The sequence below is a fragment of the Acytostelium subglobosum genome (genome assembly GCF_000787575.1).
Source record: "Acytostelium subglobosum LB1 DNA, scaffold: scaffold4, whole genome shotgun sequence".
Lineage (NCBI taxonomy): Eukaryota > Evosea > Eumycetozoa > Acytosteliales > Acytosteliaceae > Acytostelium > Acytostelium subglobosum.
Window position 1 is genome coordinate 714,583 of NW_012236528.1, and position 13,709 is coordinate 728,291.

The following is a 13,709-nucleotide window of genomic DNA, read 5'->3' on the forward strand; positions in this document are numbered from 1 at the left end:
AGAACTTCACCTGGACCATTGATTATGACCAGTCATCTGCCAATGGATCCATCCTATCTCAAGAAATGTTTGACCTTGGCCACCCAAGTGAATAACTTCCAATTCATAGTTCAGTTCCACAAAGAGAGGAACAAGTATCCATACAACCTACGCCGAATTGATGAACATAATTCTCTGTTGATATCTGGAGCATGTCAAATCAAACAACTTGAATTCATCACATATTAATCAATATCTGGAACTATTCAAATCATTCATTAATACAATCACATGCAAACAACAATACTAAATATCACTCAATCACTATAATTCCAAACAATAGCTTGATCATAATTTAATTAAATTAATAAGTTGGTCCAAGTGGATGAAGCCAGTACGGAGTAGATCACATTCAAATTGTAGGAACATAGTTGGAGATATTCGTCGGTGAAAGAGGATATTTCTTTGGTCAACCTCTATATCAAAATGGAGGATGGTAGTTGGTAATTGTTCGAGGAAATCTTTGATATGATGGTTATGGCCGCCTGTCCACATCAACCTGGATATACATGGTCCAATGATTGTTGTGTCCAAAGAATGTGAATAACCATGAAGTGTCAAATCGGTGACAGATGGTGGAATATCACTGCCAATCAATTGTTGTTCATAAAGACTTAATGTCAATCTGGTCATATTTGGTGAGTTGCTATACCATGCCACACTGTCGCCATTGCCATTCCCGTTGTCATTATCGAAGATACCTTGATTGATATAATAAATACTTAGTGTTTGTAAGCCAGAGGGAGTCGAGATAATACGTTGTCCTCGAGTGATTATTTCCAGGATCTTAAGGGATGCAGGTAGTGAAGAAAAGTCAAGGTGTTGTGACGGGGATGCGTCACAAACGATGATACCTGCATTTAACTGCTCCAGCACTGGGAAGCGCGATGATGTGATGTGTGCAAGTGTTGCAGTATTGACAGAAAACAGATTGAGAGTGTGTAGGCGGGGAAAGTCAAGTCTGGGAAGTACCCGGATTGTAGAGTCTGTGACTGAGTGTTTTTGGAGGTGTAGTATCTCCAAAGTCTGATGATTGTGGATCAGGTTATATATAAATGGAGTTCGCACACTGAGGTCAGTGACACTTGCTGGAAGCTTGCCCACGCGATCATTGACATACGGTCCAAGTATGAGCTTTGTGAGCGATGGTGGAAGTCTCTTAACATCAAGTGATTGTCCACTAAAGTGTTGGACGTCCAATGTTCTTAGAGAACACAGGCTGGACAGATCGAGATAAGGTCGGAAGTCGTAGTCACATTCAATGTTGAGCGCGGTAAGTGACAGTGGAAGATGTCTCGAGTCTCTGTCCACTTCTTCTCTTGAGGGGATATGTATGTATTCTTTCAGTTCTAAAGAGACGATTGGTACATTGCGCAGTTCAGGCGGCATTACTCCAGACAACAGTTTGAAATGGATATTAAGCGGGGCAAGTCCAGCGTTGAAGTTGCGATTGTTCAATTCGTTGAAGAGGTGTGTAGATCCTATCCAGAACTCTCGATTGAAGGGATTCTCCTTGCAATCCATCAATGTTATTGTACCAATGTTTGGCAGAGCCAACACCTCCTGCCTCCACTCCACATCATCAGTGCCACTGTTACCAGCCAAGAAGTATCGATCAAAGCCAAATTGAGTACTGTTGGTGTTTGAATGAATGAGTATGCTCAAGCCACGTGGTGGTAGTCTGTCGAAGCTATCAATGATCTGCTGTTTATATGAATGCAGTGCTATCTGGTACTGATGCTTGGTGGATTCGAATTGTATATATCGAAAATTGTCTTGTTCAAAGCGGCAGTACTGAACTCTACAATCAAACAATCTCTTGCATATCAATGTCAACATCAATCGATCAACATTGTCATCAAGGCAATCTACTATCTTTCTCAATATAGTAGTTGGAAGTGATTCCATTATCTTATCTCTTATCTCCTCTTCTTTGAAATGATCTTCCAAAATTGGGTTCACTTGAGTCAAGTCATGCTACTTCACACTTCAATCTCTTTCATTCATTCATTGGTTCCTCAGGTATACCTATTACTCATAGTGTGACACACTTAGCATGTCAAGCACAAATAGCACAGGTATTGGTAAATCGACAACATCAACATCAACAACTGCAACACCAATATTACCTACTACAGCAACACCAACTTCGACCACCTCAACTACAACTACGACCACTACTTCTTCTAAACCTGCGGCGTCGTCGACAGGGACTGCGGCGGGGACGGGCACAGGTGGGGCTACAGGTACTGCTGGTTCATTGAAGAGATTGCCAATTCAAGAGATCGATGATGTAAGTATAGGGATCGAGTGAATGAACAAGTGAAACAGTCATTGACAGTATGCAAACATTGGTTCATTGTAGAAGAAGATCGTAAAGAAGAAGAGAACAGTTGGTCCTTTGACAATTGCTGAGGAGGACTTCATTGCCAATGCCTTCAGGAATGTTCCCGACAGCAAACTATCAACAGATGTCAGGCGCATCAAGAGGAAGTTCCTCTTGAGAGAGGTATGTGGACGATCATGCCATCAATCTATCAATCGATCGATAGCATGACACTCACTGACTCACTCCACTCCACTCATACAGCAAAAGAGGAAGGTTGACTTGGAGATGTTCAACCTTGATGATAAGATACATCATTATACATCGCATGTCAAGAAGAAGGATCAGAGACTATCGTTGTACTTTGAAAAGGATGAGATACCATCGTTCACAAAGAAGCCATTGCATTCACTCGAGTCACTCAATGTCACCGAACAGGACAAGCTCAATGAGTTGGTACATCCACTACAAGTGTTTGACACGCAGCTGCAACAACAACAACTGCTGCAACAACAGATGGAGAAGAAGAGGCTGGAGCAAGAGCAATTGAAGAAACAACAGCAGGAGAAGGAGGAGAAGCTGGTGCAAGAAAGACTGCGGCAGGAGAAGCTTGAAAAGGAGAGACTAGAGCAACAAAGGTTGGAGCAGGAGAGGCTGGCCAAGCTGGTACCAAAGCCACCAGCTGTCATATACAATGATGGTGTCAATCAAGTGACTGAATACTTTGACAATGGTACAACAACGACTAAGGAACGACCGATAGTCGCGCCTCCAAGCGCTCCACCACCATCATCAACCGACAAAGATACAAACATGACCGCAACTGCAACGAGCAATGGCTACCTGGCCAAACTCTATCACTGGGACAGCACCAATCAGACCAATCAACAACAACAGCAACTACACCAGCAACAGCAGCAACAGAAAACCAACAACAACAACAACATCACCAAGATCATCAAGCCATTCCAGAGATTGAAGGATAAGATTGCATCACGTGATAACAACATCGATTTGGCTATACAGCCATTCATCAGTCCGTTCACAACCAGAGAGTTGAAGGCATTCATTAGACGCGACTATGAGACAGTCCCTGGACGTGTACTAATGTTGCGCGAGCTCTATCAGTTCTTTGTGGCCAATCACATGGTCCAATACTCGCCACTTGACACAGAGTTCTACCCAATCGACTACCGCTATCTCACTCCAGATCTTGTTGATAAGACACAATGGTTCCTCTGTGATGCCTTTTGGCCAGGTATCGACTGTAAGTGCATACATGCACCAACCAACAATCAACGACGACATCTCCTAACATGAACCAACTTATATTCATTCCAATCAGTGAGCGAAGTACTCGAGTATCCAGATTATACTGTTGTGGCAATGTACCGATCAATGGTCGTTGGCTGTGGAATTATGAACCCAGATGGATATGTAATGTTCCTTTCTGTGCGACCAGACTGGCAGGCAACCGGCATCGGCTCATTCATGCTCTATCACTTGACACAGACAATGATTGGACGAGACATAACACTGCATGTGTCAACCAACAATGCTGCCATGGTGCTCTATCAGAAGTTTGGCTTCAAGATCGAGGAGTACATTGCCAACTTCTATGACAAGTACTACCGCGAAGGGTCTGGGCGATCAAAGGATGCATACCTACTACGCATGCGAAGATAAGACATACTTCACTCTCGATACCGAGACATTCGTCGCACAAACGTCATCATCATAATCATATGGTGTTGGATGCCGATTGATTGATAGTAGGGCAATGTACTCATTCAATCAAGGACCAAAGTACCGTAGGCCACTCCCGCTATACTTGAATGGATTGACATGGACAAGTATCCAATCATCAAGGCTCCAGCCAAACATGACTCAGTACTCTGGTCATCCTCAGAACTCAAGGACAGTCACAGATATCTGTTGTATTAAACACTATCCTATCCTTACCATGTGACAGATGTTTATCTTACACTTCCACCAATACATTCAGGAATTGATTGATGAAGTTTTACTGGAAGTGGGGGAAACGACACCAGAGAATCACTCACAGAACATCACTGCATCCTCCTCCCAATCAATCATTTATTCATTCAATCAATTTAATAACTACGATGAACTTTCTATCTCTACCTACTATTAACATTACCAAGATATTCTGGTTGTTGAATTATAGAGACCATGGAGTTAAGCATGTGGACTTGTGGTGTCTTGCCTTAACATGTAGTAAGCTACATTTATTACATCAACAGTTTATAGGGAAGCTTCACCAATGCTCCTCAAACACCTTACTCCTGGATGTGAACAATGAATGTGGTTATGCCAGCCTACCTTCCACTCTTACATCATTGACATGGTCACCGTTCAATTTGAGATACCAAATGATGGAACTACCGTCATCTCTTACATCTTTGGTATTGAGACAACCAACCTTCCCAAGCAAACTCCCATCATCTATCAGATGTCTTAAATACGATCACAACTTCCCCGATCGTCTAAATGAGGGATCTTTGCCGCCCTCACTTACCTCGTTGGCGATCAATCTTGACATGATTGAGTTGTCGTGGTTGCCAGCGACACTTGAGACACTAATCATTGCAAGATGTAAAGAGCCAATTCATCTTGGACAACTAGAAAGGATTACACCTGCTTTGAAGACTTTGAAGTTTGGTCATTTCTTCATAGAACAGCTAATTATATCTTTGCCGCCTTCTTTAACATCACTTACGATTTCTGGATCGATCAGACAAACAATGCCACCACTTCCTGTATCATTGAAATCCCTCAGATTTGGACGAGGCTTCAATATGCTCATCCCTTCACTTCCTCCAACACTCACATCACTACGCTTTGGATTGAGTTTCAATCGGCAACTTCCAAAGCTTCCTTCAACGTTGACAACCCTCCACCTTGGTACATTCTTCAAACAATCGATTGAATCACTCCCTCAATCACTAACGTCATTGATGTTAGGCGGATACAACCTTCCTTTACCGTCTCTGCCTCCATCTCTCATTCCACTACATTTTGGATATTATTATAACCATCCATTGCCAACTACACCTCTACATTCATTAACATCTTTGCACTTTGGTAACTGCTTCAATCATCCATTGAAAAGTATATTGAAATCATCTCCATTGTTAACATCCCTTAAACTTGGCGAAGCATTTAATCACTACTGTCTGTTTCCAAAGATCAAGACACTGATCTTACCATCTTTGGATAAATATTTGATGTTTAAGCAACGTGTTGCAGACAGCCATCCTGAACATGTTGTTATCAATGGGAGTCAATACTCCAAAGTTGCCAATCTTGTAAGAACACCTATTTTAGGACCAAGATTGAAGACATTGTCAATCGAATTCCTTAAGGACGATTCTGATGCCTCCTCAAAAGAAGCTACTAGGCTGATACTGTCCAGCATAGTCAAGGTGATGCCCAATGTCGAGACATACATTATCGACATTTGTTGGAATTCCGATGAATACGGTTGGATTATGAATTATACACTTAGACAGATAGATCACGACATCCTATTATGTTGTTCAAGGACTTTGAAAGGTCCATACGTCGGCGACTCTCCTTGTAAAAAGTCAATCATATGTTGGAACAACAACAATAAGGTCAATGAATAATGATCATAATGATTGATCACAACCTGACTAGTGATTGGTAATTCAAAACGTTACCAAAAAGTATCCACCAAATAATAAAAATGGAAATTTGGGACGTGTTGATGATGATCATCACTCACACACTTGTTCACTAACTCTCGCACTATCCGACCCCCGCCACACCACTAGCTGCGGCAGTCAGACCACCACTTGCCTCCTGAACCAAATTATCTCTTTGATTCTATTCCTATCTCTTTTATTAGTACTACACATATCACATCACATATTGATTGATTCAGTCTTACGATCGTATTTATTATTATTCTACCCATTCTCATCAAAGTAAATCATGTCTCCACCCATCTACAACGAATTGGTCAAGGTCCCAGCTGGTATGTGTCTCATTCATTCATGTCGACAGATTAGCAGAAGCAGCAGCCAGTAGTGGCAGCAGCGTGCAACAATAATATGATCATTTCAGAAAGGAGACTGACCTGACACTTTGTATTCACATCAACCTCGCTCATTCATTAGATTTGGTCAAGAAGGACTTCCCAGACTCATGCCAGGTTGAGGTCACCAACCTCGTCCCAAACACTCCACTCGTATGATCATTGTTAGGATTAGAACAACTGAACTATAACTGAACATAACTAACCATCATCATATCAAACATCATCATCCAACTATATATAACAGACTTTGGTCTCCACTGTTGCTCGCAAGCAAGACGGTTCATTCTTGCTCACCCTCAACCCAAAGTACACCATCAACAAGAACTCCAAGCTTAGCTTCTCTGCTGACTCCTCCAAGTTTGGCAAGGGTGAGCTCACCATTGAGAAGCTCGCTCCAGGTTTGAAGGCCATCATCACTGTAAGTCTCATTGGGGTCAGTGACACGCAATCATTCATACTATTATACTAATACACTGTCAATCAATCAATCAATCAATCAATCAATCAATCAATCAATAGGCCGACTCGAACAAGGTTGCCCAAACAGAGTTCCAATACATCAAGGACAACGTTGCCTTGACTGCTATCCTCCGCAACAACATGAAGCTGAGCACCTCCCTCGTTCTCAAATACTCCAAGTTCTCTGTTGGTCTGTTGGCCAACGTCAACGGCTCCAAGCAGGAGTTGGAGGGACTCGAGGCCACCTTTGCCTACAAGGACGAGGGTATCCTGGTCGCTTTGTCACCAAAGAACAAGGGACAGTCCCTGGTTGTCTCTGCCTACGACAGAATCAACTCGAGACTCGCCCTCGCCGGTGACCTCACCGTCGACCTCAACGCCCCAGACCAGGCTCCATTGTTCAACGTCTGCGGTCAGTACTACATCGACTCCAAGTCCTTCCTCAAGGTCAAGGTCAACCAGGAGGGCAGAATCGGTCTCGGCTACACTCTCCCAGTCAACGACAATGTCAAGATCGCCGTCGGATACAGCATCAACGGAAAGGATCTCACCTCTGCCGGTAAGAACAACTTTGGTTTCAACGTCAACCTCAACTTCTAAATGCGTCCTGCTTCAGTTTCAACGTCGTTCATCGTACCTACGTTCGTTATCAATCAAATCAATACGCTTGCCAACTCTAATAAATACCCCAATATACATTATCAACAACAATCATCATCAATACTTATATATATTGGAGTGAGTGGATCGTCAAAGGGGTAAACAATGTCAATCAATCAGTGTGAGTCAGTGTTTGATTGATTGATTGAGTGACATCACCCAATCAATCACCCCACTCACCATAACATCCTATTATTATTCATTCACATCCCTACTCTACGTGGATATGATTGGACATGTCATCAATCAATCTACTTGGTGTGCGAGTTGGGATACCAGAGTTAACATTCACAATTCAACTTCACTCCATACTTAAGAATTACTACCTTTCATGTTCATTCTGGCGAGTATCCCCGTCTCCATATGATAGGAAGATAAGAATGACCGACATCTTTGGTTTCCTGGATTGATTATTGATGACCACATCATACATACTAAACATAAGTAATTGACTTGACTTACTCACACATGGGATGATGATGTTAACAACTGATTAACTTTATCTAGACAATGTCAACTACATCATCGGCTTCACTCCACTTTCCACTTTAATTATCTCTATTATTGATTGAACTACAATTTATTAATCAATCAAAGTATTATTAATAGACTTAAAGAGGTATGTTGACGCGAGACCTTACCCAATGTGAACTGACACTCCCTGTGTGGTTGTTGTAAGGTCCACCAAACTCTTTTGCCGACAACCTCCATCCACGAGTATTACAGACACCCCTTCCCATTGTTATGACCCAAGTCCATTCATTGCAAAACAGAACAAGAATACGAGTATCGCACAATATTTGATCACGGTGATTGATTTGTGCCACGAAAATCATTAATTTGATTTATTATTTAATATAACTTTGATTACAAGCCACACCTCCCCAATCTATGGCTTGTGATGTTGCCTTTGGAATATCCAAAAACCGAGTCCTGTTGTGATTGTCGTTTCTCACAAAGCTTCACTTCACTTCAGCAACAACAACATCAACATCAACATCAACATCATCCATACACTCTCACATCACTTTCCAATAACAAATAACAACAATAACATCTAATACATACTTACCTGACAACCTAAATCTTATTCCAACAACCTTTCCACTCTCCACAAAACAACTATACCTTTACACTCTATCTCTCTCAACTTGATTCCATTCATTCACCTCTCCTTCTCCAACCATCCAATCAATCAATCAATCAATCAAACATACAAGTACCTCAAGCCTTATACTTCTATAACAATAATATGAATATTGTAAGCATTACTTGTTCCTGTTTTTATCTATCCCTCTCTTTCCTATTCGGGAACAACAATCCTTCCAGCCCTGATCTGGAACTCTCACCCACACCACTTTGCTATCCTTGTGCTCCTTTGAAGGTCTCTCTCTATCAAGACACTTATACTATCACTTTTACTCTCAGCCATCACACTTTCTATCTCTTTGTTCCACACCTCTTGCTCTATTCTCACTACACATACATCCACATCGTCACTATCATCAACACTCAAGTTCACCCACCCACACACCCTTTGATCAATCCATCACAATCCGGAGCGGGTGCGAGGGTGATTGATTGTTTATCACTAATAATAATAATAATAATAAGTGTGATAATATCCGGAACTTGCTTGCTAGCTCAAGAGCAACTGCCTGCCTCTACAACAACACTTTTATATCTTGTCCTTAAACTCTCGCCATATCACAACCCATCCCATCAATCCATCCATCAATCCACCCATTCAAACATTCATAGGTGGCGCCAACCTCCACCCACCTCCTTCCTTCTTCCCTTCCCGTCCCTTCCTTCCTCTTTCCATCTCTAACAACCAACCAACCAACCACCTTTCACTTCACGTCTATTCACAACCTTCCTCCTCTTGTGTTATTGTTAATGTTGATGATGTATTCGACCAATCAGCAAGCGCCTTTTTTTCTCATCACTCCACTACATATCTCCATCCATCCGTCCGTCCTCCTCTCACTCGAGTACACTAGAGTTAGTTTGTTTGTTAGTCTCACTCATCCATCTCAACTTCACCAAGGTGATCAAAGGGATGTTCACACTGTAGCTCTTCATCATCAACATCATCAATTCAATAACAATATCTTCATCAATCATTCATTCACTCATTCAAAACTTTCAAACTATCTTTCCATCTCAAACAAACAATCTATTCCATCCACATTGATGATATGGATATTGACAAACGCCTTCGCTACTGTTGCTGTATAAAACATACATAGTCTACAGTCTCTACCGAATCAATTATCATCATAGCCCCTCAAGTATACACAGCAGCAACGGRATCAAAGTCAGATATAAGCCTACCCAGCATAATCACTTTGGTTTCTCAAAAATCAAGAAGTTACATCATCAAACGGTCATCAATCGTCGAACATCAATCATCAATCAAGTCAYMAGTCAATCAAGTCAAATCAATCAAATTAATCAAGGCAATTAACTTGGTCAAAAAGTACATATTTGGTAAGCTTACTTAATATATCCATCATATCATTTATGTATATATATACACATCACACCTTGGAATTGCATATCACACATTGGATCATTCATGCCACCAAGCCAGCCATCTTCATTATCATCTTCATAATGATCTTGGAATCCACAGATCATCCAATCTAAAGATTGGATCGACTTGTCATTTGGAAGGTGTCATCTTCAACTCACACATCATCATCATCAACATCATCAACATCAACATCCATCATAATCATCATCGTTCATTTCAGATAAGTGACGCATCCTATTCCATCATCTCATTGGCTATGTTAGATTGATTGATTGATTGAATGATTGATTGATTGATTGTAGTGTGAGTGTGGATGTGAGTGTGATCATCAATAGACAACTTCCATTCACTTTTCACATTCATTCATTATATCACCTCGATCAAACAATTCGCTCAAAGCAACGTAGCCAGTGATTGGTTCATCAGACGAGTGCCTGTTAGACACTCAACTTCTCATTTTTTGACAAAGTGGGAACTTGATGTGTTTTGCAAGTTTTGCGTCGTGTGCAAAATGTTTGATTGATCATTCACACTTTGATTTGTGTGTGGCATTGTCCAACATCAACGACACCCCGCGTCTCCCCAGACGTGCCTTCACTCACGGTGCTCACTCGTCGCGATGTGTTTGTGTGTGGACCAACTAACTGACATTCAGTCAGTGAGTGAGGTTGGATGGTTGTGTTCATGGCTGAACTACCCTACCATGCCCATCAGTGGGCACACCTCCCTCATCAATCAAATCAGAGCAGATTAACAATAATAATAATAACAACATCATCATCAGCGACAACAACATCACCATCATCACCATTATAATCAATGTTAAAATAGATACTCTTTTTAGTTTTGTAATTATTGTATTGTATTGTAGATAGACTAGTATTATTATTGTTGTTGTTTTGCATACTGTTCTCGACCAAGGTTGAACCAACGCATTACAATATCCAACTTCCACATCCACATACATACATGTTATTGTGATCAGGTCTAACTTATTATTATTATTATTGTATTATACTCTTTTTCTTCACACACACACACACACACAACATCACAAGGTCAAGGGTCCCTCGCCTCGATCGAACACACGACCCATTCCTGTTAACGAGTTGGCACAACATTACAATATTCTCACTTCCATCCAACCAATCAATCAATCATTCAATCAATTTAATTTAATTAACACATCTACTACTCGTTCGTCTTTATTTATTTATTTATAAATATATAACAAATAACATATATAATAATATAATACTGTAACATTAATATATATTAATAATTTGTTTGAACAATTGAATGTGTACGTTTATAACAACAATCATTATTATTATAATTATTAACTCAAACTTTATTTAATCACCTTTTAGAATTATTTAGGTCATTTCCAAAAGACTTAATCAATCATTTCCCTAAAGTAGGATAAATCAATAATCAATCAATATCAATCAATTTTAACTTATATATTGTACCATGTAAGTATTATATCAAATATTCCAATGTTGATCAATTATATTAACAATCAATTCAAATCCAGTTCCACACAAACTCACACTCAATCACATCACTTCATCAAACACACTTTCAAGATGAATGAATTTGCACTGTCTACAGGAGTGACACCATGCACATCATGGACAAAGCTCCAACCTATACTCGAGAAGCATATTTTAAAGAGTCAATTGCCTGGTATGGACAAGGGCATGGACGTCCTGCTTCAATGGTTCGAAGTAATTGCCAGGAGTTCAGACAAGATCAACGCCTTTAAATCAATTGTTGGATTATGGTATGTTGTGACCAAAGTTGATGTTGGTTGGATTCCAAATGATCACTAACCATACATTTATGTTCGTTCGATATAGTCCTGACTTGGCCGAGGAGAAGAGGAATAGACTTACAAACTCAACATCTTCAATTGCTGATTTGATCGAGAGGACTACTGCCGCAGCGGCAGCAGCCGCGTCATCATCATCATCTTCATCGTCAGATGAAAAGAAGAGGAGCATGATGACAATGGTTGAAGACGAACTCGACATGAGGAACAAGAGAATGAGAGTATCTCGTCTACTATGCAATGAGGAGTTGCCAACAATCACATGCACAAACACAAGCTCAAGCTCAACAACTTCAACCTCAAGTACGAGCACGAGCACAAACACAAACACAAACATGGAGGCAAAGTCAGACGATGATCAATCAGAGGGAGTTGGCGCAGACTATGAGGAGGAGAACAGCTATCAAGATAGTTTTGATAGCCAGTCGCCAGAGGATCACGCCGCCACTGAGGATTATCCAGGTAGCGACGATGCCACCGCCATGAGCAAGATGAACAGTGCGCATCTCTTGTCCTCCAGTCCCAAGTCGGCGGTGGCGGCAGCCGTGGGCGGCCTATCGCCCTCACCCAAGCAATTGATGATCATCCGTGAGAAGATGATCGAGTACGTGCAGAAGAACCCAAGCGCCTCGCGCCCCAGCTGCATCTCAGTTTGCCAACAGCCTTCGTCCAAGGTGGTCTGGAAGAATCGTCGTCTGGACACGCCATTCAAGGTGCGTCTCGACGTCAAGACTGCCAGCCAGATGGCCAACCAGCCACTGTCCGTCTCAAACGTCGTGGCATTGGGAGTTGTCACCGATCACAAGGGCAAGCTGCAGATTGACTCGGTCGAGAACTTCACAGAGGCCTTCAACGCGCAGGGTCTGGCCGTGTTCCAGGGTCTCAAGATGACCAAGGGCACATGGGGCAAGGAGTGGTCATTGACGTTCATTGCCGTGGCACGTCCCGCCAACTCATACAGCAACGCCACCATCCTCTCTGTCTCGCAGCCCTTCCCGCTCGTGGTCAAGACACGCAAGAACCCACAGATTCGTCACAATCATGGCGCAAGCTTGGGCGCATCTGGACTCTCTCAGAATGGCACCGTCAACTCTAGCGAGAACTCATCTTCTTCGCCCGAGGGCTCGCCCACCATCGCCCCCAGGCGAGGACGCGCGCCAGCATCGGCGCCACTCATGTCGCTGCAGTCTCGCGGCGGTGCATTCCCCTTCTCGGGTGAGGCCAACACACAGATCCGTTTCCCTCAAGACGACATGGCCAGTCTATTATGGGCAGCTGAGATCAAGCAGCGTGAGCATGGTTCTGATGGTGATACACCAGATGTCAAGAGCAAGCCATTGGTGCCATCATCATCGTCATCATCATCAGCAACACTATTGTTGAATGCCACTGCTCAGACTGCAGTGTCCACTCGATAATACCAACAACACAACCCTCTCTTCATTGGAGCATGGTCTCCATGGACTATATATCAACCAATCACTCTCACGCACTCCCCTGGCGATCAATCTCCATCATCATCCACCCATCCATCCACACCTACACACTCGACAACATTCAATCAATCAATCAATCATCAATCAATCAATCATGTACACACTGCGTATATCATATTTATACTCATAACCAAATAACTATTAATCACCAGCTGGTCAACCAACAATACTTGGCCTAGCACTTCAACGACAACGACCAACGATAGCGAATAACGATCAAAGACAACGATAATAACGATAACGATAACGATAACGACAACACCATCAGTATA

The 13,709-nt window shown here is 42.0% G+C and overlaps 3 protein-coding genes across 3 annotated transcripts; all 3 read left to right on the forward strand.

Annotated features, from left to right (window-relative positions):
- Positions 1-2,095: 2,095 nt before the first annotated feature.
- Positions 2,096-4,051, forward strand: SAMD00019534_024560 (hypothetical protein; the record flags this gene model as incomplete). The annotated part of the gene is made up of 4 exons (XM_012901754.1): positions 2,096-2,332; positions 2,405-2,548; positions 2,630-3,632; positions 3,711-4,051. 4 exons carry the CDS (start codon positions 2,096-2,098, stop codon positions 4,049-4,051), a joined length of 1,725 nt encoding a protein of 574 aa, XP_012757208.1.
- A 2,292-nt stretch (positions 4,052-6,343) lies between these two features.
- On the forward strand, positions 6,344-7,508 carry SAMD00019534_024570 (hypothetical protein; the record flags this gene model as incomplete). Its single annotated transcript, XM_012901755.1, has 4 exons — positions 6,344-6,386; positions 6,529-6,599; positions 6,694-6,867; positions 6,969-7,508. 4 exons carry the CDS (start codon positions 6,344-6,346, stop codon positions 7,506-7,508), a joined length of 828 nt encoding a protein of 275 aa, XP_012757209.1.
- A 4,290-nt stretch (positions 7,509-11,798) lies between these two features.
- SAMD00019534_024580 (hypothetical protein) lies at positions 11,799-13,359 on the forward strand (the record flags this gene model as incomplete). The annotated part of the gene is made up of 2 exons (XM_012901756.1): positions 11,799-11,893; positions 11,970-13,359. 2 exons carry the CDS (start codon positions 11,799-11,801, stop codon positions 13,357-13,359), a joined length of 1,485 nt encoding a protein of 494 aa, XP_012757210.1.
- Positions 13,360-13,709: the final 350 nt, after the last annotated feature.